Here is a 20,221-nt window from a genome sequence, read left to right as displayed (position 1 = left end):
AAGAGGGCCCAGTAACGTCTCCCTTGTGAGACTTATTGTTACTGTTTGGCATATCGAATACGGCACGGGTAGCTTGCCAGGCTTTGCCATGCAGGTGAGACATTGTCGGTAGCTTGCTGGGTTCTCCGAGTGGGGCGGAAGGGTCAGTCGCATGCAAGGCAAACAACCTACTCGCTGTGCTCTCTCTCTTTTTACAGGGAGTTTAATTTAAAAATAATGAAGTAACTTTTGAAATAGTTTTTTTAAGCTAGAGGAGAATGAGTTAGTTTAATTAGCAAGACTTATTTTTCTTCATAAGAAATTAGAATGCAGGGTTTGAATACACTACGAACTTTAAATAGAAATAAAAAATACATCCTTTTGTTGAAAATTTTAATTCTACTATGATGGAAAACTAGGAGGACCTCTCAGAAGCGGAGAAAATAGGAGTCAGGTGATGGATTTAGTGAAAAGCTACTGCATGATGAGCTCAGCTGAGATGAACCACGAGGAGTCTTTGAAATTGGCAATCCAAAAGAGATACTAGCTTAATAGCCAGAGTATTTTATAAGTATTAGTGCTGAAAGACTTGTAAATTTCTGTGTTTTTACAGATAAGGAAATCGGGAACTAGAAAAGTTTCTTATGAGAAGAAAAACTAGCACCTAACACTTGGGTGTCAACCTGTCTATGTATGCTGTGCTGTGTCATTTGGGAGAAAAGTATATTGGGGTGGTGAATAAACCCTTTATAGAACACTGAAACCATCACTTCTGGAAAGAAAACAAGCAGAATAAATTGCTGTAAAGTGCGTTCAAGAGCAAACACTGTAACAGGTGTTAAATGTGTTTTATTGTTTTATTAGAGAAGTCAGAAGTTCAATTTCAATATTGATGATAACAGAATTTTCTCTGCTTTGTTCAGAGGAACACACAGAATCAATTTGTACAAGCATATACAACAGTTCAGTTGGTGTTTTGTGTCTTAAAATCAGTAATCTGATTAGTTCTAGACTACCAGCTTTCCATGCGCTCCTCTTGGCTTTGGTGGCATGGCTCAATCCCCAGCGGGAGTTTTTCATGCACTGTCGGCAATACAACTACGGCAGGCTTAAAACCATGCAGATTAACACTGTAGCAAATTGTTTGGATATTTAACAGACATAAAAAGGTTATTTCCTGATATGAAATTCTGAAAATCTGCATAAATATTTTTGTGTAAAATTAAATTAGTTATGTATTTTTGAAACTAGAACTTGAGTATCAAGAATGCCCACATAATTCATATACACATATATATATATATAGACTGTTTCTTTATGTTGAAAGTCTTGATAGTCAAATTGTATTCTGTGCCATACATTATTTAACCAGTATTTATTTGGCATTTGGTTAACTGTGCCCGTGTGGAGTAGTCTTAATTGGTGCTTGTGTATCATGCAAACATAATTCTAGTAGTCCTGTTTACTAATCTTATCATGTGGCAATACTTAGATGATTTTACTCTATAACAGTGTGAATTAAAGAGTATAAATACTTTATACATGGTCACATTTACAAATGTTTGCCAATAACCACTTCACAATCTTTATGGTGTAACAGTGAATTGTAATATCTGGAATTAGCCAAAACAATTCCTATAAAGCAATATCAGATGTAAACTTTCTTATCGTGCCTAACAGAGTTCTCGTTTGAGCACTGATAAATTTTGGCACAGGTACACTGTTCTGTTCTGTTTTCTATTGTTCTAATAACTTCCATGAATTTTACAGGAAATTAGATTCTTACGGCAGGTAGAGACATGGCACTTACTGATGAGGTACTGAAATGTAGAAAAATTCTGCAAAATTATTTGTCTAGCAGATCACCACTTCTGCTAATGAATTTGTAGACAGAGTTATTTTTTGTCTAGTGCATGCACTTGCTATTAAATTGCTAATGCACTATATTTGTTGTAGTTCAAACATGTCCTAATGCATCACAAAGCCAAGTTGTGAACACCAAGCTCATTTACTTGGGATGGTATTTTATAACAAACATGTTTAAGTTGTATTATTAATGGTCAAAACTCTGCCTTATTAGAATAGTAAATTTTATGAATTTGAAGCTACTTTGGGTTGGTCAAAGAAATTCAATATGCAAAACATTAAATAGAAGTATGTAAGTTTCGGTGGATTCGGGTAACTTCTTGTCTGTACTTCAAGGGAACATAAAAAACAACGGCTTTCTTCATTGGAACTTGGTTCAGAAGTTTGGAAGTGATTTTTTGATGATGTATGAGTTAATGCTACTTCAGTTTGCATTTTGGAGGTTTACACTACTGTTGCTGGTCTGCGGTCCATCTCGGCTTCCAATTTCACCATCTGCTGCATCTCCTTCGCCTGTAACACCAGAAACAGTCTTACATATTGAAATCCTCTCTTGACAGCAAGTAGCATCCCTGATCACTCTTTGGTTAACCTTATGCTACCACTGTCTACCTGCTGCTATTCAAAGTGTGGTCCATGGGCAAACATCAGCATCAACATCTCTTGGGACCTTGTGAGAAATAAAGAGTCTTAGACCCCTGACCAACTGAATCAGAGTCTGGATTTTAATGTGATCCCCAGGAAATATTTATGAATATCAAAATTTGGGACAGATTGGTCTGCACAGTGCAAACCAACATAAAATAGTCTGAGGTAATATCCAGTCAACTCAATAATGATCTTATAGCATATTAAACTAACTGGGTTTCATTTTTATAAATTAAAAACTTGCTTTGACTACATGTTGCTAAATTATAAATGAATTCCTCCAAATTCTACAGTTTAATTCAAAGCATTTCCTTGATAACTGAATTGATATAGGGGTTCAGGTAGAAGCATACCATATTGGTTTGGCTAACATATCCTGCAAATAGAATATTATAGGAATAGGTAGGATTCCTGGAGATCTGCAACAATGACACCTAGGAGTTCACACTTCTCTGAGAATTCATAGGCTAACCCAAAAGTATGCCATGGTGAATACAATATTATTAATTAAGACTGTCATGTAAACAATCAGCTGATTTGGGAGTTAGAAAGGACACAGATAAGGGGTAGATTCTAATAGCTCTTTCATAATACAGGGAAACCAATCAGTTCTTTTATTTTCATTGCTTATTTTCCAATTGGATGCTTCTGCTCGATCCCAAACATTTATCTTTTGGCAGAAAAATAAAGCACGCTTTTCCTTCTTTAGTGACATGCATGGAAAAATGATTATCTAAAAGTTTGACTAAGAGGAGAACTCTGAAGCACTGTGATGCTATTTTTTCAGTTAAATGGAAAATCAATTAGAGGATGTGGAGAACTATGTAAATATGCCAGATTAAGTCCGGTTAGAAATGGAGTTTGATCCACTGATCATACAGTAATTTTCATCCTTTTTTCATATTGTGGCTTTAGATTTCATTTTGGTAAGAATTAATATAACACAACCAAACAATGATACTTTTCTGATTAAATTTGGGATGAACGGTTCCTTCCTCTTGGATTTTTCCCTCTTTAAGGATATTTATATACTATCAAGAAATGACAAAATGGAGAAAAATATACAAACATGAAACTATGACACAAACACTATTCATAAGAGATGACAGTGAAACATTACAGGCTCTGGGAATTAAATAATTCTATCTTCAGTAATTAAAAAAAAGTTTTTCTATTCTTTCCTCCTCTAGAAATAAAGATAATATTACACATAATTTAGAAGGAAAAAGCAGATAACACTGAAGGACTATCCCAACAGCTAAGCTCTCTTATGAGCAAGGTGACCATTCATTCCCATTTGCCAGGTACAGTTCTGATTTGTGCCATAATCCTGACTGATACAATAGCTTTCCCTTTCACCCTCCGGGTTTGGACAAAATCCTGGCTTGGTGATATCCCGGTTTTGACAATAAATTATATGGTCAACTTACTTACAAGGGGTGGCTTGGGCCCTTGGCAGACCTGAACTAGCAAACAGCATGACAAGTCACTGCATCAGAACCCACTGTACAATGACATTGTATACTGTTTCTGCTTGCAGACCATAATTGGCTTTAGAAACCACCAGTGAACTTATCATGGGGTTCTTTAAAAATTAACTGATGCTATATCAGTACTTGTGAAAGATGTGATCTGTGACCCAGGTCTCAAGTGTGGTAAATTCAAATGGCAAACATTTATCACTGTTCTTCAAACTGGGGAATGTCTTCATTACCATGACTTGAATTATCCAGGTCTGCAACTGGAAACACTGTCTCAAACTCCATGAGATAGAGTTCTCTAAAAGTGTAGCACTTTTGGTTAGAATATAGCATTAGAAATCAAGCATGAAATAATCAAGCTCTTACATCCGAAAGAGAGATTAATTAGTTATGAGCAGAAGTAAAGCATGAATAGAGACTGCACCGAGAATCACTGACATCGTTGAGAAGGAAAGCAATGTCTTGCTTATCCGAGGTTCAGTCCTACCTTGCGTTTGGGACACTGCATGACAGGATTTCAACAGCTGTTTGTACAAAAATAGTCATGTCAAAATTGAGTCATACATACAAAACAAAGAAAAATAAATGAATACTGAAGTGAATTTGAGAAATGAATGTAAAACCATATACAGAAAAGCAAAAGGCTAAGAATAAAACATGTAAGCACCCATCTGTGACAAATTTCTCCTAGGCTGATCTCGACAGAAAGAAAAGAACAAAACAAATAATTGATGCCTATTCGCCTGTGCTGTGACTCTCTCCTGTGGCAATGAGTAGAGGACACTCTCTTCAACGAGACCCCTCACCTCTCTTTACTAAATGATACGACTGATGGCAAAAATCAATTTTGAAAACTTGTGTGTAACAATAATGGAGCTGTGAATGTTTGAAATGGTACATGTTAGACAGATGAGATACTGTATCACTGGAACACCTAGGGGAAAACTTAAGTTGGAAAAGAGTACCTTGCCTTTGGAATTTTATTTTAATAGTTTGTTGACCAGACAGGCAAGTTTATCAGGAGGCTTCAATAGGACACATGAGTTTGGACCCGCAGTTAGGGCCAAAAGATATTAGAATTTAAGATGTTTCTTCAGTGCTTTTAATACTGACTTACTTATAAAGGTATATTTCAGGCTTTTCTGTGGAGGGACTGGGAAAACACATAGGATTATTCACAGGATATCAGTAAGAGAACTTAATGGGAGATCTTACAGAAAAAGGCTAAAATTACTTTCTCTTTGATTTAGAAACAGACACAGAAACAGATTGGGGGTTTAATAATGTTTGGTCATAAAAGTTTGGGATTGTCTGGATATAGATAATGGTTTTTAGCTAAGGAAATGTTTAATGAGTTATGATGGGAGATCTCCTACGTGGTTTTAGATTTTGCTTATTAGGAGGGAAAACATGGACTCAAAATCTTTCGTACTGTGCCTAAGGCAGGGTCGTGTTATAATACATAAAATGACCAAATTCAAACCTCCTTGACCATTAAACTAAAAAAAAATACTACTAGAGAGATTGTTTATTTTTGTTATTGTTGTTGTTGCTGTTTTTGCTTTTTGGGTCACACGCAGTGATCCTCAGGGGTTACTCCACTCCTGGATCTGCACTCAGAAATTACTCCTGGAAGTGCTGAGGGACATATGGGATGCCGGGGATCGAACCTGGGTCGGCCGTGTGCAAGACAAATGCCTTACCTGCTGTACTATTTCTACAGAGATTTAAGATTAATTTACTACCGAACAGGTAAAGTTTACCAAGCATAACCTAACAGTAAATTTCAAGTCCAAACCTTCATTTGTCAAAAACATCAACCTGATATTTTAAATTAATTTTCACGGAATCCTAGATTAAATCAAATCTCAAATGATCTCATATTCTGTGCTTTGCTCAGTGTCTATGACTCAAAGTAGTATCAGTTGTGGGTGGTAGACATAATTTATGACATATTCAAAGGTACTATATGAATTTTAGAACAAAGAGTCACTATCCTTCCAAAATGATCTGAATCAACACAGCTCTGAAGAAGCCAATGTTTCGATGTAAGAACTTGGCTATGTTTTGGAGTATCCACATCTTGGCATAAAAAGCTCAAAGTGACTGTTTAAATTTTGTATTTTAGTTCTGAAACTAAAAACACAAGGCAACTGTATTCTTTGGTCTGATACACACCCCTATTGTAGAGATGGGTAATTTTTAGCACATTTACATTCTTTTGTCAAACTTGTTGCTAGGCAACACAATAATTTCTGAGTAGTTTCTTAATTTAGTTATCTGAAACATAACTGTGCCTTACCTTTATTGTGCCTTCTTCTAACGCATCCTTATCCCCCCCAGCCCTGAATCACCAAGAAAAATCCTGATGTTGTGGTAAGGCTGATTTTAATCTTACTTATCTTCCCATTCTCCAACCCCCACTGCCTGCCCCCGCCACTCACCCCTAGAAAATTTTCTCAAAAGTGCTTTAAGAGCAAAAACAAGAAGGTAATTAATACCAGAATGTGATGTGTCTATGAATCAGTCAAATGAACTGGGCCCATGGGACAAAAAACACTTATTGTCTCCCTTTGGGAATCTACGGACGGCTAATGAATAAAACCATTTTGCTGACAAGAAAATGGGAAACATATAAGTATGTTTGATGAATAAAACTTCTGTCCACCAAAAGTAAGGCATTTGGAACTAGACAGTAGAATAACTTGTTATTCAATTGTGACAAACAGATTCTTGTGGTTTTGTTTTACTTTTTCCAAGGTACTTTTTTGTGTAAATTCTATTTAGTGCACTTCAGTGTGACACACTTACTCCAAAAAAATGCATCAAAAAGAACTGTTTTATAGGTGAGAAGAAATAGGAAAGAAAAATATTGCACGTTTTTACATCAAAATCCTTTGCACTGAAGAGACTGAAGAGAAATAATAACTTCCAAATCAGTTATAGTTGAAGAGTGAAATTTAATCTGACATAAATGAGATTTGATCTGCTGAGGGTCATTCTGCTATAAAAGTTAGAGGTATTTTCATCCAATTGAAAGGAGACTTTGCATTATTAACATGCTGTAGCCCACCTGTCAAAAGTAAACCCAAAATCTTGGTATTGGTATATAGTATGTGATGGTTTACATAAATAATTGCATTTTTATTTTTTGATACCTTTTTCTTTGTTTCTACACCGTAATTTAATGTTTAGTCTTTCTGGTTACCCACTCATGTAAATTAGGTTGTAGGTAATGGTGGCTGATGGCTTTGGGTTCAGATTTTAAGACCAAAGAAGGCTTTTATTACATTTTTAGACAGCGGTTGAAAATAGGCAACTCCTTTCATTTGCTTTCAAACCTAACATCATTTAACATCACTTGCAAATTGTAAAACTCTAAAAGAAAATGTAGTAACTTCTCCCATCCCCCTTAGGAACGTCACTCCTAGAATCCCCACAGTCTATGAAATGATGAGTTTTGATCCTCCTCCATTCCTAGCCCCCTGTCACATTTCTCCCATGTTAAAAAATATTTACAGGTCCTGTAGGATGCAACAGGGGAAATACCATAAGAGTATCCCCTTCCTCCCCTCACACATTTCTTGATACTACTCAACTACTAAGTTTCATGGGAGGGTTACTGTTTCCTGCAACATTTGCCTCCTGAAGCCGGCTGCCTGTGTCTTTGTGTGTCTTTGTGTTAAAATACCTGCTCATTCTGTTTCTCTAGGAATTCTAGGTGTTCAAGCTGAACTTTTTTCAACTGATCCATTTCTTTGGATTGTTTCATTGCAAGCTGTAAAATAAAATGATGATAAACTTTAGATCATAATTTTAAAAAATTAAATTTGTATTAAAGTTCTAATATTAAACACAGGGATAAGAAATGATGGATGACTTTACAACTCAAGCTAATGGGATGATAATAAAAGGAAGAAAGAAAAATTAAAAACTGGAAGCATTTAAATTATAATTCTTACTGTGAAGTTATTTCTTGCCAAAAATCTTAGAAAATAACAGAGTATTCATGCACAATTAAAACCTAGCTTCATGTTCTTTCTAAAGTGTTGCCAAATAACTACCTTAATGATTTTAGTGCAAGATTACTTTAACTTTCAGGGAATGGAGAAGAGAAACTAGAAGAGTGAATGTACAGAAAAATCAAATTATGCAAATTAGATACCAGTGTTTTATCTAAGTATGAACTATTTTTAATAATAAAAGTTTATAAAAGAAAGAATGCCAAGAAAATTCAAAATACTTACTCTCTTTCTTTCTTCTAGAAACTTTTTAGTGTTGCTGCTGTTTAACTCCCTGACTCGCCTAAAAGTAATAGGTATAAATAGAAATTGATACCAAATAGAAGTGACAAGACATTAAATAAAATTGATATTACATTTAGCTATACAAGTGGGGTCATTACTTTCTTTTCCTTCTCTGATTGTGGAGTTTTAAATATACAATGCACAGAGGGAAAATAAAATCTGTGTATCTGTAATTCCATTAGTCACTACTGGTGATTTGTCATGTTAGTTTCATCTGAGGGGGTTTGTGGGGAGAGGCACACCCAACAGTGCTCAGTGTTTAATCCTGGCAGTGCCTGGAGAACATATGTGATGTCAGGAATTGAACCCTGATAAAAAGTATGTTTTTGATCAGGACACAGTGTGTTTAAAGAAAATCAAGTTTTATAGATAAAACTAAGTTCCCTTTATATCCTTCCTTTCCCTCTTTCCAGAAGAAACTACTACTGTGAATATAGAATTTTGTGTGGACCTTCTCTTGTTGGTTTTTCCTTTGCTGTTGTTCTTTTTTTTTCTTTTTCTTTCTTTTTTTTTTTTTTGGTGGTGAGGATGAAACATGTCCTATACCATAAAACTATTTTACCCGAATCCCTACCCACACACTAATATTTTTACTACACATGGATGAATCCTTATGCAATACATACAAATGTTTCTCAAACTTCTAAATGGATACAAGTCACATAAAGGCATTACCAAGAACAGACTGCTAGGCCTACCTCCAAAGGATTCGATTCAGTGGGACTGCAATATGTTTAAGATTCTACATTTCTAACGGGCCGGAGCGATAGCACAGCGGGTAGGGCGTTCGCCTTACAAGCGGCCAACATGGCCGACCCGAGTTCGATTCCTCCGCCCCTCTCGGAGAGCCCGGCAAGCTACCGAGAGTATTCGATATGCCAGACACAGTAACAACAAAGTCTCCAATGGAGACGTTACTGGGCCCGCTCGAGCAAATCGACGATCAACGGGAGGGCCTTTACCTTTACCTTTACCTAACAGTACATAATGATCTAGGGCAGCTAATCTACAATGGCTGAAGTAATATTATGGTGGGAAGGGCAGTTGCCTTGCACAGTCTATCTGGGTTTGATCCCTGGCATCTCATATGGTTCCCTAAGTCTACCAGGTGATCCCTAAGCACAGAGCCAGGAGTAAGACCTGAATACAGCTGGTACTCAACCCTGTTCCTGAATCCCCCTAAATACAACCCCCCACCAAAGCTGGACTAAACAGATGAAATGTAGGGTACATCTGTTTGCATATGATCACAGATTTCTCTGGGATGTGTACCTACACTGCAGGTTAGTAGACTATTAACAACTTCATCAAAATCCATAGCTAGTGTTCCAATTTCACTCCCTTTCTTAGCGTCTGGGTGTTGCCCACTCTAGGTACTATCAGAAACTGACATGCTTGTTAATTGATTAGCTTTGTAATATGGCCATATTTTTAAAATGTGCATTCCTGTCATTAATGGTGAGATGTGGCCTTTTTATTACTGAATACAGATAATAACTGACTGAATTTCTCTGACATTTTAAGTTTAGGTTTTCTCTTTTTCCAGTTAATTTTGATATTTGTATTTTTCTAATCAATTGTCCATTTCAACTAAATGTGCAAGTTCTTTGTTAATATTCTTTACTCAGCTGCTATCAAAGGCTGGTGGTACTGGGGCGGAGACAAGCAATGCAACGGAGTATCCAGAGGGTCTCCCAATGCTTATATGCTCCACTATTTCGAACCCTGTTCCTTAACCGAAACTTTTGACACTCTGTAACAGCTTAGAAGAATAAAAATCAAGGGTATTCACCTAGAGTCAGGATTTTCACCAGAAATAATATTTTTATTAAATTCCCCTGTATATATGGCAGAAGAAATGTTTAATTCAGATCATCTGCTCATCAAATGTGACCTTCCCCTCTTACCCCCTATTATGTCCTTGAACTCCCCAGGTCCTTCTTCTTACATCAGGACTCTATTCCAAACTGACTCTCAAATATAAGGAAATTGGTTATTTTCTCTTACTAATCTGCCTGACACTAATTTGATTGCTTGACCACCTAAAGAAGAATCTAGAAAGACAGGAGTCCATTTCCTCTGCCTCCCACTGATTACTGAAGGTGAAGATACTATTTATGGATCCTGGAAATCGAGCATTATTATTACCATCCAATGGTCTTTCAAATTTCCTTTTCTGGTTTTCACCAAAGGACTTGTACCTGGGACATTCTTGGAAAGTCATATGAATCTTCCTTGAATCCCAACTTGCCGATGACTAAAGAATTTCGAAAGCCAGACACACTGGGCTCACAGGACAGATCTGTGGTACAGTGTGCACTCTAGAACTAGATGTTTAACTATGGGTGGACTCATGTGAGGACCAGGATCTAAACCAATCCCTGTCTGACCCCTTCTATTTCCTCGGCTCCCCTTTTCCGAAGATCTCTTCCTCAATACTTCATATGCACCAACATTTCTGTCTTAGTCTCTGTTTCTGGAGAGCATAATCTAAGACAAGGACAGCCTGAAAAATGACAGGCAGGTGTGCTCTGAGATGAGGAGACAGCACAGGCAATCAAGGACAAAAAATGATGCTTCTGCACACCGTGGCTATTCAGAACTTCCCCGAGCCTTCCTCTCTCCCCCGGCCTGCCCCAGAATGACCTTATACTTGCCCAGGTGAGATGCCTGCAGGATGACCTAGCAGAATATGGGAAACATATCTCTGATCAGATTATTGCTACATTTTAAGTAATCTGTTTGATGAGAATATATATGTATGTGCACACACACATATATGACATGAATTTATTTTCCTGATTATAGTGAAAAAAAGAAGACAACTACTTTATAGCAAGAGTAACATGGATTTCAGTGGAATTCTGACCTAAAACTCACAAGGTAACTTATATCTCCAATGTTGAACAAGTAAGAATTGTGCATTCAAGTCTACAATATAGGGGTGTCAGTGATAGTATAGTGGGTAGGATATTTGCCTTACATGCAGCCAACCTGGATTCAATTACTAGCACATACATAATCTCTCAAGCCAGCCAGCAGTGATTCCTGGGCACAGTGAGGTGTGGTCCAAAAATAAAAAGCGAACAAGTCCATGGTACATTGGCATTGTGATCACTCTTAGACTTACCTTTCCCGTTCGGCTTTATTTTTGATAGATTTATCTTGGCTGATGGCTTTGCTATTCTCCATAGAAATCTTAGCTTGGTGTGCTCGCATTTCCTTGCTTTCCCTATGAATTAGAAACAAACAGTCACAGGGGATGGGGAGTCAGTATTTAATGGATACACAATTTTATTTGCAGAAAGTGAAAAATCTCTGCTAATGCAATGTTTTTTTTTATTACTGAACTCATCAAGTTATCCTGCATCTTGTGAAAAGGTCAAGATCCCCAATTCATGTGAATGTTCCTTCTGTGGATTATTAGTGATCAGAAACAGGGCTGGATTTGCTGGAGCAATAGCACAGCTGATAGGGCGTTTGCCTTGCATGCGGCTGACATGGGTTGAATTCCCAGCCTTCCATATTCTGAGCACTGCCAGGAGTGATTCCTGAGTGCATGAGCCAGGAGTTAACCCCCGTGCATTGCCGGATGTGACCGAAAAAGAAAAACAAGAAAAAAAAAAAGAAACAGGGATGGGGTAGAAAAATAATTTTTTTTGTCTAGAAGCTACAAGAATTTTCCAGTTTTGTTCTGTTACTTGGAGGAAAGCAATAAAGATAAATAAGGGAAGAAGGGAAGAAAAAGAGAAAGAGAGAAAGCAGGGCACTAGAGGGAGAGAACAGGGGTTAAGGTAGTTGTTTGCCTTGCAAGGGCTAATTCCCAGCAACACATAAGATCCCCAGAGCACTGTCAGAAGTGATTCCTGAGCACAAGGCAGGAATAAGGACGCCCTGAGAATCCCTGGGTGTGGCTCCAAAACAACAACAAAAACAGAGCAAGAGGAGAGAATTCTAATCCCCCAAAGGGGACGTTCCCATTTTCTGACAACTAGTGGGAATGAAGTATGCAGAGGGTGAACCGAAAAAGAATGCTTATAGCTCACTGTATGGATGCATGTGTGCCTGACAATCTTCACATCTTTAGAGTATTTATGTGTACATGAAAGGCATTCAGAATACTAAAATTAGAATATTATTAACTTTTTCCCATTAAATTTATAGAGATACCCAGGAATCACACCACCTGTAAATGAATGCTGGAGAAGTCAGGTTATCTAAGTAGTCTCTATGTTGCCTCATAAGTAATGGATGGGCAGTGCCGAAACAGACTTCTTCAGTAGTGACCTTAGGATCAGGCCAGAAAGGCTAAGGACACACAGTGGAAGTCCAAAGAAAATGGTTTTAAGTATCTTACCTACCCTCCATCTCACACCAGTATGACAATAATAGCTGGAAATGATCACACTGGACAAGAACTGAATGTTAAAAGTAGGTAAAGGGATATCCTGGAGAACCTTTCAGTATCTGTATTGTGAACCACAATGCCCAAAAGGAGAGAGAGAGAGGGGCGAGAGGGATAGAGATAGAGATAGAGAGAGAGCATGTGAGAGACCGAGATGGGGAGAGAGAGAAATGGAGAGAAAGGGTAGGGGAAAGAGGGAGGGACAGAGAGAGGAGACAGAGAGGTGTCACACATGCATGGGGAGCTGATGGGAGGGTCACTGGGGACACTGGTTATGGGATATGTATACTGGTGGAGGCATAAGGGAGAAACAATCAAACTGCAACAAGGTTGCGATGGAAGGATGAAACCACTGACATAAGCACTCCTCTGCTTGTGGAAGAAGTTAAGGGTTTTTTTTTTATTAGTTTAATCATCTATTTACTTACTTCTGTTGTCCAAAGCAGAACAGAAGCCTTGTATGTGAGCGTAAGACAAGAACTCTGTCATTGAACTTCAACCCACTGTATCATCTTCAGTATAATATTCAATTTACCAAGGTGGGGAAAAACTGATATAAATTTTCCACTTCTTTGTTCTTTCTATTTTCCCCCCCTAGAAACCACTCAGTCTGCATCCTCTTCCTCTCACCCCTCCAAGGAAAGAGAAGAGGGATCATCAAAGATTTTTATTTTGCAAAAGCAACACCTAGAACCAGCTTCATGTTCAGGAGAGGATGCTCTGACTCCTCCTGGTTTCTATCAGAGAAACTTCTCTAGTAATGAGTTATAGAAATGGTCCCTGAAGGATAGCCTTCTCTTTGTTCTTTCTTGATCAGCTTGTCTTCATCTAGACTTCAGAAAGTATGAGCCCTATTGAAATCAGAAAAAAAAAACATGAAGACTCTGAAGAACCTTTTTAGATGAGCTACCTCTTGGGGTTCTGACATTTTAGCATGTGTCATCCTCATAGTTTGCCATCATTTTCCTGCTAATTGCATACCTTGCTCCTATGAGTAATGTCTTTTGATGGAAGCAGTCACTTCTGACAATTCACTTTGCTCATACACACCATTGGTTCCATATAGACATATGAGCTTAAAGTTGATTTTGCTTCTTACTTGGCTCTCATACATGCACGTTAAAAAATGATTAGGAACGGCAAAGCTAACTTTAGTACCTGTCATGAGATAATTTCAGCTGCTGGGTTTGCTGCTCGTGAGCAGTGATCAAGAGCTTTTTCAGCAGCTCACACTGTTGGCTGAGGTGCAGGTCCCGAATTTCTTGCTCCTCCGCACTGTGGGTGTTGATCATTTCTGACCATTCCTTTGTGTGCTGTGCTACTATTTCTTTGACCTGTGTGGGAAAGGGGGTGGTGGAAAGGAGTTCTCACGAGTTGGGCATGTCTTAAAAGCATAGTATTTGCCATACATTTCACATCCCTCCTCCCAATTACTTAATGAATTGATGGAGACTTATTACCTGCAAAATTAAGAATGTACTAATCGATGAAAGTCATAGTTTATTAAAAAAAAATCCATCACTTTAGCTTGATATTCTTAATCACGGCCTGGCCTTTCACTAACTAACTTCTTGTTCCTCGGCCTTGAGCTCCTTTACTGATTCCATGAGCGATTTCATCATCACCTGCTTTTCCAGTGTCATCTGCACAATGAAGTCTGAACAAAATACTGTGTGTTCTATCCTGGATCAGGACTTACTATGTCAACCTCAACAGACACAGGGATAAAAGGATTTCTGCTTCAGTTTCCATACACTTTTCAATATGGTTTTCAGCTTCTCATCAAAAGCTAGAATCTATTTCTCCACCTCCTTGAATCTGGCTGACCTTATATACTTACTTTAACTGATAAGATAATGGCAAATTTTTGCAAGTGAAGCCTGGCATGTGCTCATCTTTTTGCTAAGCCTTTTGGAATTTTGGAATCCCAAAAGTGCCCTGTGGTTAAGCATATGCTATCCCACAGGAGAATGAGAGGTCTAGTAATAAAAATCAACCAGTTAACTGGTGCTAGATATTTGGTCAACGTCATCAATCACTTCTGACATATATATATGAGCCAGCCAAGATCAGTAGAACCACCTAGTTGAGTGGAGCCTAAATTCAGGTCAATTGAATTATGATGTAATATATAGTAGCCCATATTAAGCTAATAAATGTTGTCCTGTGTTACTCTGCAGCAAAAGAACTCATGTAGTTGTCACAATTTCCACTTATTAATGCAGATAAAAATATATGGCACATTATACAGGTCTTAAATAGCAATGACTTCAGTCAAGAAGAAAGAAACAGTGAGAAACAATTCTCAGAGACTCATGGATTACTGCTTTCATAGACTTCATGGCAGAAGAAGAAGCACAAAATAAAGAGGACTAAGGAGATTCATGTAGAATAGCTTGGTTGGGAGAACTGCTTATGTTCTTGTCTGGAAATTACCACTTAGTTCTCTGGTGCTACTGAAACCTTAAATTCCTCAGGTTTCAATTTTCTTATGCATTTAAGGAAACAAGATAATGAGGTTTATCTCCAGAATTTGGACTTCTGATTTTCTTCTCATTACAAAGTTCCACAGAAAAGTCAGCATGGTAGATTGAAGAGTTAGTTACTGCCTAAGTTGGTTTACATCCTGTGATATGTTCAATGTTACTTCTATAGGAAAGCATGGTAAATATTTTGTAGTTCTATTAGTGCTTTTTTATTCCACTTGAGGCCTCTGAGGCAGAAAACAGAGATATTATTAGTATATTTCTACAAATGAAGGAAAAGATGTTGTTCCATGGAATGACTCTTCTCAAAGTCAGTGAGAAAGGACAAATACGAGTCCTTAAGTATTCTGACTTCTCAGATTAGCCTCAAACTGCCATTATATCTAATACACAGGTAGAAAAGCTTTTGAAAAATTATGAAGACTATTCTGTAAGTTGTTGCTGTTAAAACAGCCATTTTCTTACCTTAGACTTGTGATCTGTTGTGAGTGTCTGAATCTTGATTTCTGTTTCTTTTTTCATCTCAAGACAATTACTTCCCCTGAAAATAGAAAATCACAAGTGCATATAAGCCATTAGATATCTTCTCATTACCACAGGTTTTTCGACATAGATTTCTAATGAAGACAATTAGTTCACCAAACAGGCTGTCATAGATCACTGTGCAACCTAAGTTTTTCTAGTAATCGATGTATACTTTATAAACTATCTGCATTGGGGTGATTCAATTCAATCACTACACAAAGAAACACTTTAAATCTAACAATTATTTCATTGTTAAGGGACTGTTGTCGGAGTTTCCATTTTGGTTCCTGCTTTTATTCAGTCTATTTTTCACTTATTCTGAAATAATCTTTGGGATGAAAACTTTAGTTTAGAAGTGATTTTTCTGTTCTTCATTTTGGCTGGAAAGCCAAATCTTTGTCTTTTACACATGCCAGAAAGAGAGAAAATAGACTTTCTTGGCATCATGGGGTGATTTTGGCTTTGTATAATTTTATGAATAGGGAATATATACTAGCAATTACCCAGAAGCCATTATGTTTATTGAATTGATTACTTTTTCTTCAAGAATAGGAATATTTATATCATTGCTGCAATCAGAACAGACCCTGTCTTCAGCATTCATGCTTTGACTTATTATAGCCCTAAGTTAGATACTACATTACATTATTAGCTGAGAGTACCTCCAAAAAAGACATTAATATAAAAGTCTTAAAAGTCATCAAATCTATTACTTCTCAATGACTGGCACTGAATGTTTTTCCCCTCTTGAGCGTCATTCACTGAACTAGGAACACTGCAAAATCATCCCCCTGGCAAATTCTATACAAAATCTTTCATAATAAATGAGATGATGAATTTTATTGAATAATCTTGTTAGCATGAACTAACAATTCTTACAATTTTAAAAATCAATATTGCATTTTTCCTAGTGCATCAATTTGATATTATCTCATGATGCAAAATGTTTCTATAATTTTAAATTTTTCTAGCTTTACCTTGTCCTTCTCTCCCTTTTGACCTTTTTGAGATTCATTAACAAACATTAACTGTCATTCCTAAATAATCCTCTCTTGTTTTACTTCAATCACTCCCTTCAACTGATTGAGTCTTTTTAATTTCTCTAAATCAGTATCTTGCCCGCACGGCAAAGCCTGGCAAGGTTCCCGTGACATATTTGATATGCCAAACACAGTAACAACAAGTCTCACAATGGAGATGTTACTGGGTCCGCTCGAGCAAATCGATGAACAACGGCAGGACAGTGCTACAAATCTTAATGATGAAAGCAAAGTCAAGACTAAGTAGGCCTAGACATGTAGCTGAACTGTAGGAAAAGACACAATATGAAAAGTCAAAAGGATTCTCTAAGGAAATAAACAGCTTTACCCTTTCTTCTTCATTGCCTTCTCTAGGATTTTCTCATGAGTTGACTTCTCTTTGTCATACTGGGCCACGATTTTATCAACCTGTGTGCAGTGTAGCTTCTGCATAGTACTGTGCTCCTGAACAAGAAGAATTTGCAGTTACAAAGTGGTAATTAGGGTAGCTAATGAACTTGACCTTCTGTTAGGCTGGCATACTTTTTAGTATCATTCCCAAAGTTGTAATTTGAACAATCAAGGAATAGCCAAGTCTGAGAAGTAAAACAATGTCCAATCTTTCACCCAAGAGAAGAGTGTTTGGTACAGAGATATCCACGATGAAGGTATCTCTAGCTTCACTCAAACAGACTTGCTCACCTCAAAAGACAGCCTCTCTGCTCTGAGCAATGCCAACCATCCAACAGCCCTTTCTTCCCCACTTAAATATCTCCTCCAACTTTTACCTCTCTCCATTTGTTCTGCAGTCTTGAGACATTTAATTACACTCTTGCCCTTCCACACATATGTTCTCAAGTCCCAAACTCCAGCTGCCATCTCTATTCATTATGATATGATCTCTAAATCAGGGCTGGAGTGATAGCACAGCGGTAGGGCGTTTGCCTTGTGTGCGGCCCGGCTGAGCCGGGTTCGATTCCTCCACCCCTCTTGGAGAGCCTGGCAAGCTACCTAGAGTACCTTGCCTGCATGGCAAAGCCTGGCAAGCTGTGATGTATTCAATATGCAAAACACAGTAGCAAGTCTGACAATGGAGATGTTACTTGGTCTACTCAAGCAAGTCGATGAACAAAGGGAGGACAGTGACAGTGACAGTGATCTCTAAATCATAGGAACATACCATCATTTCACAGTAGGAACTGTCACAGTGGTTGTCACTCTCAGTGGACTTGAAATCCCCATTAGTTGAGAGTTTCACCAGCTTTCTTAACTGGATACGTTTAAGAGGAATAGAGTGGTCAGGGTTCCAGTTTTTCATTTTTATGGGGCCAGAGAGATAATAAACAGGTAAAGGTGCTTCCCTTGCATGCTTCTGACCTGAGTTCAATCCCTGGCATCCCATATAGTCCCCCAAGCACCACCTGGACTAATTCCTGATGGCAGAACTGGGAGTAACATGTGTGCACTGGATGTGGCTCAGAAGCCAAAATATAAAAATGAAACAGTTTTCCTGCTTATTTATTCAATCACTGGATTTTGGGCTTCAAGGTTTTAAAAATAATATTTCTCATTGTGGTCTCTTGCATATCACAGTGCTTAAAGAAAGTAGAGGGAGGAGGGGGAGGGGAGAGGGAGAAGAAGAGAGAGTGGAAGGGAGGGAGAGAGAGAGAGAGAGAGAGAGAGAGAGAGAGAGAGAGAGAGAGAGAAGTATCTGCCATAGAGGCAGGTTGGGGGTGGTGGAGGTGAGTGGGAGGGAAACTGAGGACACTGATGGCAGGAAATGTACGCTGGTGAAGGGATAGGTATTGGAACATTATATGACTGAACTTCAATCATGAACAACTTTGTAACTGTGTATCTCATGATGATTCAATAGAAAAATCAAATAATCAAGGACATAAAATATGTATTTCTCAATAGTCGTTATTTCCTGTTGATAATACCACCACAGCCAATGACATATTTCAAATTAGATATTTTTGGCTGCTTAGCCCCTAAAAAGAGGAAATCAATACTATCAGAATTATCCAACTCTAAATGATACTGGATGTTATATTCTAACATGGAGAATATAACATTCTGCTTATCTGAGAAATGGAGAGAACTGGCATAGTATTTAAGTGTGGAATGGTTGTTTAGATCAGTGGTTCTCAAGTGTCATTCAGTGGATAAGTGAGAGTCTGCAGGTATAAAAAAGTTAAAAACCACCAGTTTTGGTCCTATAACCATCTTCACATACATATGTCACTTTACTTGTTTTCTTTTTAAAGTGAGTGATTTAGTTAAAGGTTAATTTTTTTCTAACAGCCTCACCCCTGAGTAAGTCTACGTTATGAATCTCTTCAAAAGATTTCATGAAATATAAACAGGATTTACTTTTAGCATTAGATAAAAGATAAAGTTAATTTCTCAGCAATGTCTATAAATTAATATAGGCCTTGATCCATAATTTATATATATACATATATAAATATGTATATATGTATATATATAAATTGAGCGATAGCACAGCAGGTAGGGCGTTTGTCTTGCACGCGGCTGACCCTGCAGACCTTGGTTTGATTCCTCCACCCCTCTCCGAGAGCCCGGCAAGCTACCAAGAGTATCTCAACCATACGGCAAAGCCTGACAAGCTCCCTGTGATGCATTTGATATGCCAAACACAGTAACAAGTCTCACAATGGAGACATTACTAGGTCCGCTCGAGAAAATTGTTGAACAATGGGAGGACAGTGCTACAGTGCTATAAATTGAACTATAATTTTTATAAATGTAAATTAATCTATAATTTACACATAAATTTATCTATAATATGAACTATAATTTTTATAAATGTAAATTAATTTATAATTTACATATAAATTTATCTATAATATATGTATAAATTAATCAGAATTACACTGGTGCTCAGGGTCCCAGCTTTCTTGTTCACTGGATATAAACATTTTGGGGGAGAGGGGTTCTGGGTTCCTGGATTCTGGGTTCCTGGTGTCTGAGCTCACAACTGGGAAAATTGGGTGGCGCAGGGTGACACTATTTGATCTGGATTTGGTGCTAGGGGACTATCTATAACAATATCTGGCTTTGTGGTTAAGATAGCTAATTTAACCCAGCCATTTGTATTATTATAAGCTCCCCGTGGTGCATTCGATATGCCAAAAACAGTTAACAAGTCTCACAATGGAGACGTTACTGGTGCCTGCTCGAGCAAATCGATGAACAAGTGGAGGACAATGCTACAGTGCTACACTCTGTGTCACGAACAAATTTCAGTCAGGATTTTTTGTAGTACACCACTGGATTAAAGGTTTCAGTCCCTAAATCTCAAATCCTGGTTGAGAAGTTACTTACTTTTTGGACTATTCATCTTTAAAACTGATAGTGACACCTACTTCACAGGATCATTGGGGTTAAAATTAAATAGAATGTAAGTCATATTTCAAATAACTTTATGCCTCATTAAAAATACAGTGACATAGAGATCTATTTATACTATTCAATACCC

The 20,221-nt window shown here is 37.6% G+C and overlaps 1 protein-coding gene and 1 pseudogene across 6 annotated transcripts in view; both read right to left on the bottom strand.

Moving 5' to 3' along the window:
- Positions 1–813: 813 nt before the first annotated feature.
- PLCB4 (phospholipase C beta 4) overlaps positions 814–20,221 on the bottom strand; it is a 444,937-nt gene continuing 425,529 nt past the window's right edge. For 4 of the 6 annotated variants that reach the window (XM_056121270.1, XM_056121273.1, XM_056121271.1 and 1 more), the window contains 8 exons: positions 17,066–17,181; positions 15,638–15,713; positions 13,845–14,020; positions 11,412–11,513; positions 8,222–8,279; positions 7,666–7,752; positions 4,462–4,498; positions 814–2,358 (listed from right to left, as the gene is read on the bottom strand). In XM_056121270.1, coding sequence (XP_055977245.1) covers positions 2,270–2,358; positions 4,462–4,498; positions 7,666–7,752; positions 8,222–8,279; positions 11,412–11,513; positions 13,845–14,020; positions 15,638–15,713; positions 17,066–17,181 — 741 coding nt within the window. In that variant the 3' untranslated portion in view covers positions 814–2,269. The remainder of the gene's footprint in view (positions 2,359–4,461; positions 4,499–7,665; positions 7,753–8,221; positions 8,280–11,411; positions 11,514–13,844; positions 14,021–15,637; positions 15,714–17,065; positions 17,182–20,221) is intronic. The other 2 variants (XM_056121275.1, XM_056121276.1) reach the window with 1 other exon arrangement.
- On the bottom strand, positions 13,287–13,481 carry LOC130030932 (uncharacterized; annotated as a pseudogene).

Source organism: Sorex fumeus, unplaced genomic scaffold, assembly GCF_029834395.1.
Source record: "Sorex fumeus unplaced genomic scaffold, SorFum_2.1 ptg000044l, whole genome shotgun sequence".
Lineage (NCBI taxonomy): Eukaryota > Metazoa > Chordata > Mammalia > Eulipotyphla > Soricidae > Sorex > Sorex fumeus.
This window is presented reverse-complemented; position numbering and strand designations above follow the sequence as displayed.